This window comes from Cydia splendana, chromosome 13 (genome assembly GCF_910591565.1).
Source record: "Cydia splendana chromosome 13, ilCydSple1.2, whole genome shotgun sequence".
In the NCBI taxonomy this organism is placed as follows: Eukaryota; Metazoa; Arthropoda; class Insecta; order Lepidoptera; family Tortricidae; genus Cydia; species Cydia splendana.
The window spans coordinates 8,077,106-8,096,414 of NC_085972.1; the positions used below are offsets into that span (position 1 = coordinate 8,077,106).

Below are 19,309 nucleotides of genomic sequence, written 5' to 3' on the forward strand. Positions count from 1 at the left end.
ATTCTCTAGAGCACCGTTTGACTCATGGTGATACGCTGTAGAGGGCAAATGAGTAATTTTTAGTAAATCACATACCTCTTTCATAGTGCTACTGATGAACTCGGTTCCTCGATCGGTGGCTAATTCTAATGGAATTCCATACCTTAGTACAAAGTTCTCTACGAATGATCGAGCTACAGTAACTGTATCTTTGGATCGTAAAGGATACGCTTCTACGAACTTTGACAGTTCGCACTGTAGGGTCAGCACGTAACAATAACCATGTTCATCTTTTGGTAAAGGACCCACTGTGTCTAAATAAACTTTTTCTAAAGCGCTATTGGCAGTAGTTGTTATTTCCATTGGCTGTTTAGTCGGTGCACAATATTTTTGTTTTTGGCATTGAGTACATTTTGACACAAAATCTCGTATATCTTTTTCCATACTAGGCCAATAATAGTGCTTTTTAATGTTATTAGACATTCTCCTAATCCCCGCGTGGCCACTTGTGGGAAGTAGGTGAAAGTCATTAATTATTACGCGTCTATCATGTAAATTATTTATTCTTTGTACATTACTTAACACACATATTCGCGGTCCGGACCAAACGTCATAGCTATTTATTTCTTGTATTAAGCCCGCAATAAAATCTTTATTAAATTCATTTCTTATTATGCATAACTCTTTTACATTTATTTTCTTGCAAATTGAATCCAAATCTCTCGCTAATTCGGCTCGCGACAGTAGCGATTGAGATGTTGAATTGAAATACACACATGATTTGCTGGGCACGTAACTAAAATATTTAGACGTCTCTTTCACGAAATTCTCTCTCATAGCTTTTTTGTAATCCCTACATGACGTAACACATAACTCAGTAAAATTGTCCGGTTTTTTAATGATATCCACAATTCTTGGGTGATCAGGCCTCGAATTAGTGGGTATATTAACAACCGAAGAACTTGTACTGTCTGTACCTTGCATACTCTCAATCTTTCGTCTTTGCGCTCGTGTCATCACATTTATAACTTGCTCATTCATTTGTTTCAAATCCTCTGACGTAATATTTATGCGAGACAGAGCGTCTGCCACGGAATTCTTAGAACCTTTCAAGTACTCGACCGTAAAATTATACTCCTCTAATTGTAATCGGAACTTTAGTAATCTACTGGTAGGGTCTTTCATAGTAAACAAATACACTAGTGGTCGGTGGTCCGTTTGTACTTTAAATTTTCTGCCGTATAAATAGGGTCTAAAATAGCGAATGCTCCACACTAGCGCTAATAACTCTTTTTCAACTGTAGGGTAATTTAATTCTGCCTTATTAAGACTTCGACTAGCGTAAGCTACAGGTCGACCATCACCGTTGCATAAAACTGATCCTAAAGCTTTTCCTGACGCATCACATTGTAAAAGAAATTGGTTTTCCTCCGAAAAATTTGGATATTGAAGTACTGGTGGTTTAACTAAAGCAGACTTTAATATTTGAAAAGATTGTTCACACTCTTGGGTCCATATAAATGGTACATCTTTACAGCACAACTTATTGAGCGGATATGCTTTATCTGCGAAATTGACAATGAATTTACGGTAGTAACTAGCAAATGCCACGAAACGTTTAACTTCGTCGGCGTTCTGAGGAGTAGGATAATTATTTAAAACTTTAGTTTTTTCGGGATCTGGTAAAATGCCCTTTTCTGAAACTACATGACCCAGATATAGTATTTCTTTTTGTAAAAATTGGCATTTGGCAGGGTTGAGTTTTAAATTTACTTTCCTTAATCTACTGAAAACGTCTAATAAGTTTTGATTGTGTATAGCTAAACTTCTTCCGAAAACAACTAGGTCATCCTGATATACTAGACACTGTTCGTAATTTAGGCCGGACATGGCCACGGTCATCATCCGTGAAAAAGCGTTCGGGGAGGTTTTACAGCCTTGGGGAAGTCTGGTCATTTGATACTGATTTTTACTAGTTTGAAAAGCTGTAAGGGGGCGGCTTGATTTATCTAAATTTATTTGATAAAATCCCTGATACAAGTCTAGATGCGAAAAATATATAGAGCCTGATAAGGAGTCTAAAACCTCAGTTATATTAGGAAGTGGGAATTTATCGTCTTTTATTTGATTATTTAACTTTCTGTAGTCGATGACCACGCGCCATTTCTTCTGTTTCGAGGAATCTAATTTTTTGGGAACTAACAATAACGGACTCGACCACGCGCTTCTCGCCTCTTCAATTATTCCATCATCTAACATTCCTTTAATCTGCCTATCAATTTCAGCCTTTTGCGAGTAAGGTAATCTGTAAGGTTTTACATAAACTGGTGAACTACCCGGTTTTAATTCTATCGTCTGGTTATAAAGCATTGTGGTGGTTAATTTATCACCCGGTAGGAAAAAGACATCCGGATATTTTGCGCATATATTCTCAATGGATTTCTGTTCCTCTTCGTTTAATTTACTCAAATCTAATGGAGAAAACAACGACTTCACCCTTTCGGCATTCATAGTTGGCTTACTGAATTCACAAATAAAGAAATCGCTCAATCTACTCTTATTAATTGTAAAACGGCTTAAATTTACGTCGCTATCCCTTGTATTTAATATTTTAATGGGTATTTTACCCTGAATTGGTTTAACTATAGCGCTCGCAACATATATTCCCTCGCATAATTCCTGACTATTTACTACAAAATCCTCCGTAATACTAGTATCCATGTAATGTATTATTTCACTACGAGCGGGTATAGTTAAATAACTATTTGCCGATTCTGATGAGCTTCTAAACCCTATTTTAGCTAACTGTCCGTATTGCGATAGTAATCGTAAAGTGTTTGTTTCAAAATCAATATTGGCTTTATGCTTTGCAAAGAAATCTTGACCTAAAATACCATCTGCGCTACATGATAAATTCTCAAAAACAAAAAATGAATGTTCGAACTCACAGCCATTGTAATTTAATTTTAACATAACATATCCGTTAGATGTTACTTGTCCGCCTATACCTGTGACACATAATCTCTTATTATGGAACGGAATGTCCCAATTTTGTATGATTTCATACTTTATCGCGCATAAAGATGCTCCCGTATCCAATAGCCAATTGTAAGCGGTTTTTCCTATATTTAAGGTTACCCTATTTAAATCATTACACGTGTAAATAACATCAGTCTCGAAAAAAATGATTCAGCGATTCCGTATTTGGTGCACTCGGGTGTTGACCGGCCGAGCCATTCTCGGCGTGCCGTATCACGTGCAGGCTGCCACGAGCGGTGACCCCTCGGGCACGGGACCCGAAATACGAACCCCCTCGTGCCGGCCTGCCTCGTGACTTGTATCCACGGCTGCCTCCTCGCGAGTTGCCTTGTTGGGGTTGAGGATATCGACCATAGGAGTACTGTCGCGGACCCCTTTGATTACGATGTCGATGACCTCTGTACGAGTTGTGAGCAAAGCCTCTGTGGTACCTGTTAAATGAGTTTTGTGAGCGGTACATACCCATAACCTCCGGTTGGCTGGACGTTGTCGGCCTCGATACATCTTCGTCCTGCGCAGCCTGGATAGCATCCTTCAAGCTGCTGAAGTTCCGCGCCGCAATGATGGTGCTGAGCCTTGGATCCTTCAAACCATCTGTGAACTTTTTAATGCACATTTTTTCGTTCAGCGGCTTAAGCACATCATAACTCGACGAATTACCTTCTGCCTGAGTTATAGTCAACTCAGAAAAAAGTTTCTCTATTTCGGATCCATACTGATCTATACTACGCCAGCCCTGACTTATATTTTGAAGTCGGGAATGGATTGCTGTAAAAGATTTTTTCGGTAAAAGTGAGTTACGTAAATCCCTTATAAGTAGCTCTACGGTCGTATATGTATCTGACATACGTAATTTCGCACTTTCAGACAACCTTCCTTTTAACACAAATGTAATTAGCGACTTTTTACCTGGCTCGTTCAACATACCCGAATACATGTCAACAGCATCTATTAATCTCTTTGTTGTTTCCTCAGTACCATCCATAAGTGGTATAAGACTACACGCTGACTTTAAATCGAACTCCATGGTGTCAAATTCACTATATTCGCTATCGCTACTTGTATTTCCTTCTACCTCAGGGTTTGAACATAACTCTAATATTTCGTTATGCAAACTAGTAATATTAGCATACAATTTATTGGTCTCCTCAATAACTCCTGATTTTACGTCCTTTAGTTGGGAAAACTGTGCAATAAAATTATTACACCTATTGATAATATCATTAACTTTTGACAGTTGATTTTTTGTTATGTTACCTTCAAACCTTGATTTCCCTTTTTTAACTAAATATTTTCTTATTACGACTAACTCTTCGTAACATTTCAATAATTCATCTGCCATCACAAAATTATAACTACTAGTTTAATATACCTATTTTAACTTACATTGGCGTCACATTACTGTCCTTAGATTGCTTCATATGAAACTTTGTTCACTATATCACTTAGTAGCAATTGTTTTTCTGTCCGTTGAAACTCTATCACAAAAAAAAAATCCAATACACACACTTCACGATACCCGCTATCCGTTAACACTTCACTCAAACACTTATTGGAGCCGTACGAGCAGCACGCTGCAGTTCAGCTAGAGCGACCTCCTGGCGCATCCATTTCTTGTGGGTTTTCTTACACCTTCTGTACAGGGCGTAGCCTCCTCCAATGACGAATATGACGAGCATTATACCCAGGATAATATTAGTGGTACTTGCGTGGAATCGAAGTTCGTCGGTGCCCGCAGAAGCCTTATTGTCACCTCCGGCCGCAGTTTGTGCGATGATAACCTCTTCTTTTGATTTTGTAGCCCCCATGATGAAACTTTGGCTCAGCAACAGCATAACCACTTAACCGTGAGAAACAGCATTACGTTATTTAATTGTTCTATTAATCGTCCACTTGAGCTATGTTTACATTGTAATTAATTGAGCTCTCAATATCACTCGGTGACTGACCGCACGCGCGACACCGTATATGGCAGGGTCGCCATGTAAGGTGAGGATTCGGAGTCGAGTAGAAACAAGTGTTCAGCTTAAATGATGATTTATTACTGCCTCAATACATGAGTACATGGTCCTTATATATATCCTATGAACTACGTACATAACTATATCTAGTATACACTACAGGGCCGTAGACGCCCAGCGACATTTGTTAGCTTTGGACTGATGTCCGGTCCAGTATTATTCACTAGAACACATTGCACTAACCGAGTCGGGAGTGGTGGGGGTGGTGGCGCCGCTGTCGCGGTCGGCGAGCGCCAGCAGCCCGGCCAGCGGCGCCCGGGGCGCCAGCTTGTTCTTGTCGGCCTTGGACAGGTGCTCGGTCCTAGTCTTGGAGACTAGCTCCACGTTGTTCGCGCTGAACACTTTACACTAACCGAGTCGGGAGTGGTGGGGGTGGTGGCGCCGCTGTCGCGGTCGGCGAGCGCCAGCAGCCCGGCCAGCGGCGCCCGGGGCGCCAGCTTGTTCTTGTCGGCCTTGGACAGGTGCTCGGTCCTAGTCTTGGAGACTAGCTCCACGTTGTTCGCGCTGAACACTTTACACTAACCGAGTCGGGAGTGGTGGGGGTGGTGGCGCCGCTGTCGCGGTCGGCGAGCGCCAGCAGCCCGGCCAGCGGCGCCCGGGGCGCCAGCTTGTTCTTGTCGGCCTTGGACAGGTGCTCGGTCCTAGTCTTGGAGACTAGCTCCACGTTGTTCGCGCTGAACACTTTACACTAACCGAGTCGGGAGTGGTGGGGGTGGTGGCGCCGCTGTCGCGGTCGGCGAGCGCCAGCAGCCCGGCCAGCGGCACCCGGGGCGCCAGCTTGTTCTTGTCGGCCTTGGACAGGTGCTCGGTCCTAGTCTTGGAGACTAGCTCCACGTTGTTCGCGCTGAACACTTTACACTAACCGAGTCGGGAGTGGTGGGGGTGGTGGCGCCGCTGTCGCGGTCGGCGAGCGCCAGCAGCCCGGCCAGCGGCGCCCGGGGCGCCAGCTTGTTCTTGTCGGCCTTGGACAGGTGCTCGGTCCTAGTCTTGGAGACTAGCTCCACGTTGTTCGCGCTGAACACTTTACACTAACCGAGTCGGGAGTGGTGGGGGTGGTGGCGCCGCTGTCGCGGTCGGCGAGCGCCAGCAGCCCGGCCAGCGGCGCCCGGGGCGCCAGCTTGTTCTTGTCGGCCTTGGACAGGTGCTCGGTCCTAGTCTTGGAGACTAGCTCCACGTTGTTCGCGCTGAACACTTTGCACTCGTACGTGTTTACCACTTCCGTCTTGTCTTGCCTCCATCCCCAAATGCCGCTTTTATTTCTGAAATAATAAAAAAAAATCAATTAGTCTACAGGACATGTACAATAGGGTACTTGAATGTATTTAAAATAAATTATTTTACACAATGCATGAAATAAAGCACCAGAATATGAATAAAGAGACGTAGACAGCAGTTATTTTTAGACACAATTTCTATTTTAAACCCTGTATAAAACTATAAAGAGTATGTAATTTGATTGTGACGTCACATGCTAGTGTTTCATATAAATTCCATAATAGCAAAATCGTTTTGACAGTTAGAAAAAAGAAACTGGTTTGACTAGTAGTCAAATACCCTATTATAGAGGAATCTTGCCCAGTGACCGGAAACAGTATCTGCCTAGCTGGTGTACTACAGAACAAATGTGTTAAACAAAGTAAGTTGAGATAGTTGAGAGCGGTGAGCTGCGACAGTCGAGGCGCGACCCGTTGCTGGTTGAGTCAGCATGGCCAGTCATAATAACCTAGTATCAACCTCTAAAAGCTAATCTTAGGGCCAGTTGCACCAACCACATTTGATAGACTGATCAACGTCAGCTGGCGCGCCCCGGCACTTTACTATGAAATTTTCCATACATATAAATTTAGCGAACCCTTTAACAATACGAAGAGTTTGGTGCAACCGACCCTTAGGGTGGTATTCCACCTGTCCAATGTGTATTTTGTCTCACATTTTACTTAATGAGAGATGACACGCAATGACATTGGACCAAGATATTAGACAGATGGAATACAACCCTTATCAGTGTTGAGGTAGATACTTGGGGCGGGTGTGTAATGATCTGTATAACAATTTTTGATATATTTTCAAAAAATATAACAACTTTTGATATAATTTCATGGTGTATAATCACTTAAGCGGTATAATGAACTTTTGATATAACAACAAAATAACTATTTTCATGGGGTATAATGTTTAATCGATATAAAAGCTATTCGATATAACGTTTACTGGATATAATGAATATTTGTTATAAGTATTCATGTATGTGTTGTATGTATTCAAATGTATAAAAATAAGTTGAGGTTATAATAAAAAAAAGTCGGTTCTGGCGCTTCGCCGGCCGCTACCGCGGCACGCTCGCGTCGCTCGCTCGGTTCGCGCGCTGTAGGGTCGCAGTTCTACCTAACACTCCTCCTCGCTTCGCTCGTCGTCGTACCTAACTGAGACCTGCCTTAAGTTCGAATACGTAGGTTGTTATAATAGTAGTAAATATTACAAATTATACCAGTACTACATTATGCCAACTGAGCGTTATATCGAACATAATTATATCACATATACGTTATACGCTGTTAATGTTAGATTAGAAGTTGTTATATTACAAGTTCATTATACTTGACGATAGTTAGACTCTCTAAGAATATACCATGTATTGTTATAGCAAAAGTGCATTATGTCCCTCAATCGTTATATCGACTAAAAATATATCAAAAGTTGTTATATGGACCGTTACGCACCCACTTGGGGCCTTTGCGACTGGCCGAAGTCGTGTGTTACGGGATGGCCGACTCGAAGCTAAATCTATTCTTGTTGGCGATGAGGTCATTGGGCGTGCTGGACTCCGACAATTAACCAAGAGGACGTGTGCGTTGCGGGTCGGCCATGTTGACGCTAGATTTTACCAAATCCAAGGAACTCACCTCTCAAAGCTAATTTTGTCTGTGTCGAGGTAGTTGAGCGCGATGGGCTGCTGGAGCCGGGCGGCGAGCGCGGCGGGCGCGGGCGGCGGCCAGGCGCGGCCCGCGGCCGGCTCCAGCGTCTCGCTCCACATCGTGCCCAGCTCATGGTCCATCTCCGTTAGCGTTGCGTTCGCACCTGCGACCAGAGACCATTCATGAGAAAGATAATGCACGAATAAATTGATCAAGAGATATAACCTTCATACAACGCCGCGAGCTTCGTCATTTGCATATTTTTATTTTGGAGCCGCATATTGCAGGAAGGTGACAGAAATAAGAAATATCTGACACACCTTATTCGTAGATATTAGATATTATTGCATTGCAGGTGACCGTATGTATCGAACACACACTCTACACATGTACCATTATTCATGATGCAAGGTTGTCTGCAAGAGATCGCTCTTAAGCGATAAGACCGCATATTGTTACCTCAATTGTCTTTGTTTATGTTACTGTATATTTATTGTAAATTACGAGTACGTGAATTGTGTATTGTATTGTAATGTGCCTACCTTGATCTCTAAATATACACGTCCTGTCGCCCAGAAGGGCAAAAGCAACAAAAGGCAAAAGGACAGAAGGCAGAAGCCTGTGGCTGTTCTCCAACCCGCCGCGCTTGTATCTTTGTACGTATCGAACGGACACTCATGTTGCACTGCATGTACATAATACCCACTATGCCGCCTAAATATGTACGCGTCCTGTCGCTCCTTTGTCAGTTGTTGTTCTCGAAGCCGACGAGCGTGATATCACGCGCACGATGCCGCCGCGCTTGTACACTTTGTACGTGTCGAACACATACACTACGTTACATGTGCATACTACCCACCTTGCCCCCTAAATATGTACGTCCGGTCGCCCCTCTGCCAGTGGTTGTTCTCAAAGCCGACGAGGGTGGTGTCCACGCGGACGATGCCGCCGCGCTTGTACACTTTGTACGTGTCGAACACATACACTACGTTACATGTGCATACTACCCACCTTGCCCCCTAAATATGTACGTCCGGTCGCCCCTCTGCCAGTGGTTGTTCTCAAAGCCGACGAGGGTGGTGTCCACGCGGACGTTGCCGCCCCGCTTGTACACTTTGTACGTGTCGAACGGACACATCCGCGATACTAAAGGCACTGGGGGCAAAAACACAGACTTTATTTTAAGTATTAAATAAAAATAAATAAATATATATGTCGGACCCTGACACCAGAAAGACGTATTGCAGCGTTATAGTTCATTATTTTAGACGCCTGTATAAAATCGATTAGCAATGTTGAGCTACGTATTATTTGGTTGTAACAAAATAAATAAAGTTGTGTAGAGAGTAACTCCGTCTATTGGCGCATCGTTGAAATAAAGTTGCGTAGAGAGTAACGCCATCTATTGGCGTGTTGTTGAACTGAGATGACACTCGGAGTAAATATCTATGGAGCGGCCATTAACAGGCGTTCCCCTCTGCAAAAAGTCCGCGGCCGCCGGTCAAGGAGGTTATATAAAACTAGTTGCCACACGTCATACGCCATTCAGCAAACGTCAGTCTAAGCGGAATGATAGGAGCCGAAAATGCCGAATTGCAGCGTTTTCTCGTTCAAAATGAGATCGAAAACGTCTAGTCTACAAAAAGAACACGTTTCTTATCATATGTAGGTACTATTACATCTAAATATTATCAAATAGTGCATTAACTTTGCAAATAACTAAAAAACATTGTCAATCTGACAGTGATACCAGTGATATGGTATTAGATCTAATTTAGGGTAATTCTAAAGAAGACTTTCTAAATATTATTTAGGTACGAGTAGAATTTCTAATAGGAAATATTATGCAAAAACTCTGCGTAGGGGGCGCGACTACCACAATCCATCACAATCTGGGGGTCCGCCGCGGAACAAGAAATATTAAATTTCGTTATCTAACCTCTCTATCACTATTGCATATTTGAGCGATAAAGAGAAAAGAGAAAATTTACTAGCTAGCTTAGTGCTACACTCTGGCGGCAGAACATTGCAGTAATACGCCCTATTTGCGTTGCTTTTTGTTATATAATTTATGAAACACATTACTTTTATATAACACCTTAGTTTCATATCAACCTAATCTATTTAATCAAATAAATAGATCTATAAGAATAAAGAAAAGGGGGACGGGGGATCAAAAAGTAGTCGAAAACATCACGCGTGATTTGTGCACAACCCCTAAATAACGTAAAATTACCGATAGACTATTTTTTCAAAATTAATTTTTCCTTTAGTTTCTACATATTACATATAGCTGGTCAAGCAGATCTTGTCAGTAGAAAAAGGCGGCAAATTTGAAAAATGTAGGCGGGAAGGGATATCGTCCCATAGAAAATTTGAATTTCGCGCCTTTTTTACTGACAAGATTTGCTTGACCAGCTATATATTTTTATTTAGCATGTCAAATATTTTATTAATTTAAGATATTTACGGCTGTCACTTTCCATAAATAGGCACTTTTAATTTATTACTCTGGTATCACCGTACCAATATTAGTGATGGGACACTATAAAAACCAATATCGGTAAAATCGATATAAACATAATGAATAATATACAGATGGTCATGATGCCTAGCGAACACCAGCCATATCGTACAAACCTCAAGGAGTGATATTCCTAGGCAGATTATGATCTGCCTAGTGACCACCAGCCATATCGTGCTAACTTCAAGGTGTGATATTCCTAAGCAGATCGTGAAACGCCGGCATGTCATGTTCTGACTAGTGATCACCAGCCATACCGTGCAAACCTCAACATTTAGGCATATCGAATAAGTAGGATGTCCTACATTTTAGCAAATGATAACCATTGAAATGGCTTGACAGCCTACTTATAGTACGTGTTTGGGTAGCGTATGATTTTAGTACCTACCTAGCACCTACGCATTCTGCTCCAAATGCCACATAGAATGCAGCACTAGCACTGGCAAAAAATGCAAAAGGCAGATTATTAAATGGCGGAGTTTCACGATATGCCTAGGAATATCTCGATATGCCCGATTTTAGGATCTACCGCCGATATATATACTAATTATCCCCTACTCAATATCCCTTAAATGACATCCTATGGCCGCGTTCCATCTCTGTCATCAGATCTGCATGCTCAATAGCATATTGCATTGCTTTCAGAAGTAAACCAACATGTAAAATATTAACTAATGAACTGATAATAAAAAATCATTCTATATCAGCTTGCAAGATTCGCCCTATACAAATTGACAAACTATTAGAACAACATCTAAAAACAATACAAAAATTGAAAGTTTGTAAAATGCTGGTAGAAAGACTTGATATTGTAATATTATTATAATTGATAAAAGCAGAAATTAAAATTCATTGTCAATAAAATATCGACAATATTATCGGCGCGTCCCTCGCACTATCTAGGTTTACTTAAAACTGACGTCATCTCGTTCACGGACAGGGTTGTCTGTGTTTGTTCTTGTACTTGTGTGAATATAGTTTTTGCTAGTGTTTGATAATTTTGTCGTGTGCGTGTGTAGCGACGCATGCTAAAAATGCATTAGTGTTAACATTATTTGTGTGCGTTACCTCGTCCCCCGCGCCAAAATTGACAGAATTTTTCAGATAGAAATTAGTGCGCGTCTCTACTCCATAGATATTTACTCCGAGGAGATGACAGGTAGAAGGCTTTGGAACGTCGAGAGGTTTCTCTCGAGTGAGCGTAGGCACGAGTTGGCGTTTTTGTCGGTATGTTGGTAGACTGGTCGAGCAGGTTTGCCAACTTGACTGAGGCGGGAGCGGAGAAGCTCCGCCGCTGGTAGTTCTTCTTGATCGGACCGCGCTAGAGATCGGACGTACTCGTTAGCCAACCTCGTGCCTAACTCGCTACGTTCCTGAAGGTTTATACCTGAAGGATTATTCTGATAGCTTATAGAATCCCGCGTTCTTTAACCATTTAGTTTTATTTCAAGTGTTATTTTGATTTCTTATGTTTCATTAGAAGCTTACTTTTGTGAAATAAAGAAATGATGTGTTATGTGTTGTTTTAACTTGTTTTGAAAAGATTTGTCCTTCTGAGTTTGTTGCCGGTCCCATATAGGGCTAAATCTTCTCAGGTCAGATATGTAGGGTTGAAGCCGGCCTAGTTTGACTTGAATAAAGAATTAAACGGTTTCTTTTTACTTTCATACCGCTCCCTTGAGTTAAAAATAGCAATTAGTTCTTTTAAACATTTAGTACTGAAGTATAGTAGGCACTAGTATGGTTAACGAGTCCTAATGTTTATTTCATGCACTGGTAGCAATGGTAGCATACTGGTTTAGCTGTGAAGTAAAACATTATCGTACTACCCCCACGCGCCCACCGCCTTTGAGACCATCGGTATTCGACATATAATTTAGCCTATATACGTCCCACTGCTGGGCACAGGCCTCCTCTTAAGCATGAGAGGGCTTGAGTATTTATTTAAGTACGTAAATAATATAATTTTCCTATTCCCTTACTAGAACCTTTTGTTGTTTGATAAAGGTTAAAAATAAATTTATGATTATTGTATGCAGGGCCTCCCGAAGTATTTACGATACAATTTCATCATTTTTGATTGTCTGCCCGCTTGGACATTACAGTATTTTACTGTGAAACAATACGGAAAATTTAAAAATATAGTGTTTTTTTTTTGACATGGATTCTCTGAGCTGGGCAGCTGAAGCATGAAATTCGTAATATAACGATCTTTCAATATAAAAACCAGTTTTGCGAAATATCTTTAAAGTTGTGAAACACTCATACTCACCCCAACTGGTAAATTCCCATTTCATCTCCACATAGAAATCCGGGGCCAGACTTAGTCGGTTCAACAGGTCCGGGATGCCCCCTGCCCGCACCGCGTGCCGCAAATAGTCCCGCCGGGACAGCACTAAACCTAGGATACCGGGGTCGCCCGTCGCCGTCGCCTCTTGGACCACTGGAGGAAGAACAAAACTAACATAAAGTAATCATATTATAAGTTCAGTCAGCGTCAAATAGATAGAGACTGCCAAAGTGGGCAAATATATCGGAACATCCTTATAACCGTGTGATCCTCCACAGCCGGACCACCTCGCCTGATTGCGCTCAGTTTTTAATGGCGAAATGTACCTCTAATGTACTTCATGTACCTCGTCGGAAATTGAACGTACCTCTGTAGTTTGGCAGATATATGCGTTTAAAAGGGGTCCGGCTGGGGAGTAAAATCTGCAGCCGGACCACGCCTGGATCTGATGATATCTGTTATTTTGAGATATAATTTAAATAACAGATGAATGTACCTGTTACGTACCTCTGAATAAATCGTTTTTTTATTAAAAAAATGGTCTCATAAATGAATTTTCATACATTTCATTTTTTGAGTTTAAGCGTAAGCGCCTGTCAAAAAATAATAGCAACATAGTAGAAAACAAATGTATTCAATTCGGGCAAGTCATCTAACGTGTCAACTAGATACAAATGTGGGTGGTTATAGGGAGTATTTAAAACCGACACGAGTTGCGAATTACCTTTTCGCACGTGTATTGTACAACGTTTTACAGTCACAGTTGAAATTCTCAGAGATGTTGCCGCTATAACAACAAATACTAAAAAATAGTAAAATAAATATTAACGAGGGGCTCCCATACAACAAACGTGATTTATTTTGCCGTTTTGTGCGTAATATATACATAAATATTAGGTATACGGACATTCTTATAGTAGACCAGCCAGCGAAAGAAAAGTCTTCTAGAAATCGATTTTCTCTCATGTCGTCCAGGATATGGGTGAATATGGTATCGATACATTCAGTGTAATGCCTTGAATCCAAATATATGAGATGACAAGCGCGAAAGTGGTGGGGATAGTTGCTGTGACGTCATAATTTTGGCAGTATAAACTTTTTTTTAATTTTCGTTTAAACTTACCATGTGGGGTACCAAATGAAGGGGCTTTGTGAGTAGATCACAAATATGTAACATACTGTAACAATTTCAATACTTGGTCTAACAAATTATTAGAAAACGTTCAAAAATTTCACAATCCACAGTTGACTTCGAACTGCTATAAATTGAAAATGGCTGAATGGATTTGTCCAAAATACATACCAAGTGACTGTAAATATCCTTTACATAATGTTAAAAAATGATTAACCAGATATATCAAAAAATAAAAAAAGTACATCAAGTTGAAAAAAAGTATAATTAACCGTTACATTAAACTGCAACTATTATTAAGGGGCTACCCGAGGTTTTCATCAATTTTTGACAAGTTTTGAAATCGTATCTCCTTTTTTTGCACTACAGATAGAATTACAAGACAAACGGTTATCGGTTTTTCAATCTTTTATCTCCGGTCTTGTCCACCGGATTTTTAAAGAAATGAATACTTTATTTTTTATGAATTTTCTAAACATTGTCTAAAAAAACACTTTTTTCGTATCTAATTTGCAGTGAAGGATCTGACATGTACGAAATCTACGTATTTGGGTTCGTCTTTGACGTGTCGAAAAAATGTGTCCAGGGTTTTAATTTTAAACTAATTAACACAAAAGTTATGGCCAGGAAACCAGTTTTTTAGCCAAAAATTGTTCAACTTTGATGCCAAATATCTCGAAGACAATGAACTTTGAAGTAAACATGGGATACTATAGATAGTGCTTAAAGCCGTTGCTGTTAATATAATAAGCTTCAAAAAACATTAGAAAACTAAGGGATTCAGATCGAAGGTCAGTGGCGTGGAGTAGCCCCTTAAAACAACCCGACTGTTGAAATATATTTTTGTAGTGGTCTTTTTACTAGCTTTCTCATTTGGTACCCATATTGCTGCAGGCAGAAAACAAAAATCTCCCCCCCCCCCCCCCCTCCATTTTTCATTTGCGGGCTTTTTTTTTCAAAATGTATATAGCCTGTGTGACTACCATAATTCTGACGAATTCAACCACCCCTCATATATATAAAATCGTCCAGCCGTTTGGGGTGTAGGGCTTGTCAAATAAAAATACATTATATACACAGGCTAATCAGGCTATACACATTTTGAAAATGACGCCCGCAAACTGGTAACAGTTTGGCGATATTATAAATTTTGTTTGTGAGAATGTACCTTTTGTGTAAATAAATTAAAAAATGGAGGGGGGGTTTGTTTTTTTTTTCTTACTATAGCAATATGGGTACCAAATGAAAGCTAGTAAAAAGACCACAACAAAAATATATGTCAACATTGGGTTTTTTTTGTTTGTTTTAATAATAGTTGCAGTGTAATGTAACAGAAACCTTTACTTTTTTTTTAACTTGATGTACTTTTCTTATGTTGTTATATATCTGGTTAATTATTTTTTAACATTATGTAACGGAAATTCACAATCACTTGGTATGTATTTTGGACTAATCCATTCAGCCATTTTCAGTTTATAGCAGTTCGAAGTCAACTGTGGATTGTGAAATTTTTGAACGTTTTCAAATAATTTTTTAGACCAAGTATTGAAAATGTTACAGTATATTATATATTTGTGATCTACTCACAAAGCCCCTTCATATGGTACCCCACGTGGCATGTTTAAACGAAAATAAAAAAAAGTTTGTAATGCCGACTTTATGACGTCACAGCAACTATCCCCACCACTTGCGCGCTTGTCATCTCATATATTTGGGTTCAAGGCATTACACTGAATGCATCGATATTATATTCACCCATATCCAGGACGACATGAGCGAAAATCGATTTCTAGAAGACTTTTCTTTCGCTGGCTGGTCTACTATAAGAATGTCCGTATACCTAATATTTATGTATATATTACGCACAAAACGGCAAAATAAATCACGTTTGTTGTATGGGAGCCCCTCCTAAATATTTATTTTATTATTTTTTAGTATTTGTTGTTATAGCGGCAACATCTCTGAGAATTTCAACTGTGACTGTAAAACGTTGTACAATACACTTGCGAAAAGGTAATTTGCAACTCGTGTCGGTTTTAAATACTCCCTATAACCATCCACATTTGTATCTAGTTGACACGTTAGATGACTTGCCCGAATTGAATACATTTGTTTTCTACTATGTTGCTATTATTTTTTGACAGGCGCTATACGCGTATACTCAAAAAATTAAATGTATGAAAATTCATTTATGAGACCATTTTTTAAATAAAAAAACGATTTATTCAGAGGTACGTAACAGGTACATTCATCTGTTATTTAAATTATATCTCAAAATAACAGATATCATCAGATCCAGGCGTGGTCCGGCTGCAGATTTTACTCCCCAGCCGGACCCCTTTTAAACGCATATATCTGCCAAACTACAGAGGTACGTTCAATTTCCGACGAGGTACATGAAGTACATTAGAGGTACATTTCGCCATTAAAAACTGAGCGCAATCAGGCGAGGTGGTCCGGCTGTGGAGGATCACACCTTATAACCAACGTAACAAAGGTGTGATACGATATACCTACCTAAAATTAGAAATAAATTAAAAGTGGAAAAAATTACTGTTTTGGGTGAGACCTGAACTCACGACAGATCACTGTCTTGGGTGAGGCCTGAACTCACGACAACTGGATCGCTAGCCCAGTGCTCTGCCATCTGAGCTAACATAGATACGATAGAATACATTTGGCCACTTTAAGAAAGTCTAAAGATTACTTAAAATGTCCTAAGTAATTATTTTGTTGTAATAACTTAAGAAATACTTCTGAAAATACTATTTACAAAAATTTGTATTCATTTGAGAGTTCTTCTGTTTCAGAAACATGATTATTTCAATTTGCTTCAATAAACATCGATCTTTGAAGGCATCGATAATGTCGCTTTCCGTTGTGCGATACTCGTCCGTAGTAGAGTTTATAAGATGCCATTTTTATCCTTGAGAAACTACCATGTAAAAGGTAGTGGGTTACGCCGAGCGTATACACCAGAGGGCCTACCGCGAACCACGTTCGACGTGTTACCTGCCTGTCACACTAACGTACGAATTTACAAGTGCGACAGACAGGGAAACACGTCGAACGTTGTTCGCGGTAGGCCCTAGTAAACCTACCACAGGAGCGGCGCGACAGATACATATACTACCCTATCTCGCGGGCGAGATACTGTCGCGTCGCTCCTGCGGTACGGCTCGGCCACGATATTGAGCGACTTGCGACAGCGGCAGCGATAACCATAGGTTGGAGCGATACACAGCGATCGGACCCTTCGTTCCCACCTATGGTTGTCGCTGCCGCCATCGCCAATCGCGTAATGTCGTGGCCGAGCCGGTAGGCTTACAGCAGTACTTACGTCTCCTAAGCCCTCTACTATTTCAATAAGGCCTTTCTTACCCGTCCAACCATCTTTCACGCAGTTGACGTCAGCGCCGGCGTCAATCAGCACTTTAACGCAGTCGGTCAAGCCTAGTGTCACCGCCAACAGCAGAGGGGTCCGGCCTCGGGGATCCCGGAGCTCTAATGCTTCCGTTTCAACCTAAAAAGATTGCAAATAAGTAGATAACAAAAATGTCTGAAATATTTATGTTGATGAATAGCCGGGTCCACACAGAGCGAGCATACGCGCGAGGCAATTTCCTCGCGCACAAAACGTATAGTGTAGACATGCCTCGCGCGCGCCACGTCGACCGAGGCACGTCTATACACTGGCCGTTTTGTGCGCGTTTTCTCACTCTGTGTGGACCCGACTAATGATGAAAATAATAATTCCTACTACTGGAAGTTGATGTAAATAGATCTGCAAAACGTAAACATAGTAACACAGAATAAGTGAGTTACTAATGGACGATGTATATTTGTATAAATACTAAATAGGTGTTATTGTTGACGTATAATTTCAAAACAACCTTGCAATCTCACGGGAAAGACAGAACATTATCTTGGCAGAGAGCTGATTTGAAAGAAAATATAAAATATACAATACATTGTACAGCATTGTGATGTATAACAAAAGCCTGTAGAGCAATTTTATTTCAAACTATTTGGCAATGTTCTTAGCGTTCAGCTTACACTACTATGGCTTCCCTCAAATAATGGGATTATTTTAATGACTAAGTTGTTAGGCTTCCCTGGATTCCTCATATTTTTATTGCAAGTAGAAAGTTTTACTAGAGTAATAGTCTTTCTTAAATATTGGAAAATATTAGCTCTATACCTACATATGTATAGACATGATTCTTTAAATAAATATACAATATACTAACATTATATGGGTATTTATCTATGAAAAGAGGCCTTATTGTCGTTGGCGCTTACGCCGCACAGCGTCGCGCGGCATTGTATTTATATCGGAGCATCGTTAATAATTGCGTAAGCGCCATCGACAATAAGGTCCCATTTCATAGATAATGTCACATAGTCATTAGATTTGATGCTAATGTTGTACAGTGTATGGATTTAATAATCACACTTTTTCCTCCAAGATAAAATCATGACAATAGTTAATAATATACAGTACCCCACATATCAGACTCCATTTTTATATGATTAACAGTTCTAATTAATTAAGCTTATCAGTATAAAAATCATGTTTCGGCCATAGTCTAATAAAACATGGTCTTCTCTTCCCAGAGTGACACAAGCCTACGTCACAATAACATTATCACTTTGTATAGCGCTATGGCATACTATTATATAGCGCTGTCGCATGATGACGTAGGCTTGTGCCAGACACGTGGTCGGAAGAGAGTACCAGGCGTAGTATAATATTATACCATGGTTTCAGCCAAAAGTTCAGTTTTGGTTCAGATGGACAAATTCATAATCGGTACATCAATGATATTTAGTGTACCACACCACATATAATTCTACAGGCAATGTTAAATGAGCAAGATATTTCCTTTAATTGCTATTGCTATTGCTTTGACAATGAAGCGCTTTGTGTCTCTCTATCATCTTCCATATTAGTGTGATAGTGACAGTTGCATTTCATTCGCCTGTAGCTTTAGCCATTGGCATGTTGTCTATGGGGCCTGGTGTGCTTATCCACCTAAGATCAAGTAACTTTTCACCATCAAAGGTAAAATTTGGCCTTGTGTTTACAGTTAAGAAATGATTTTGGTTTATATTGTATAAATGCAGATAAATGTAGGTATAAAACCACATTCTTGAAAGTTTATAATCATTATTTATAACATTTTGTAGAATTTAAATACCTATGTAATTGGATAGTCCTATTACAGTTTCAACCAATTATTTTGTAGAATGCCAGATGATTCTAAATGGTAGATGAAACCTACAAGGAACTTGTTAATAATAAAATGTGACTAACAAGCAGCCCAGGTTCAAGTAATGAATGAGTCAGTGAGTCATACATGATTCACATAAAAAAGTTAATATTGTTTTTATGTAAGTAGATGGAGA

The 19,309-nt window shown here is 40.2% G+C and overlaps 2 protein-coding genes across 2 annotated transcripts in view; one reads left to right on the forward strand and one right to left on the reverse strand.

Annotated features, from left to right (window-relative positions):
- The window catches only part of LOC134796347 (ESF1 homolog), a 328,393-nt gene that overhangs the window by 21,249 nt on the left and 287,835 nt on the right, over positions 1–19,309 (forward strand). The gene's annotated exons all lie outside the window — the stretch shown is intronic.
- Positions 1–19,309, reverse strand: part of LOC134796420 (ankyrin repeat domain-containing protein 13B) — a 32,135-nt gene that overhangs the window by 11,517 nt on the left and 1,309 nt on the right. Inside the window, exons 2-6 of the mRNA XM_063768624.1 lie at positions 17,282–17,423; positions 12,751–12,921; positions 8,966–9,109; positions 7,943–8,117; positions 6,073–6,298 (exon numbers count right to left, since the gene is read on the reverse strand). Of these exons, the coding sequence (XP_063624694.1) occupies positions 6,073–6,298; positions 7,943–8,117; positions 8,966–9,109; positions 12,751–12,921; positions 17,282–17,423 (858 nt within the window). The remainder of the gene's footprint in view (positions 1–6,072; positions 6,299–7,942; positions 8,118–8,965; positions 9,110–12,750; positions 12,922–17,281; positions 17,424–19,309) is intronic.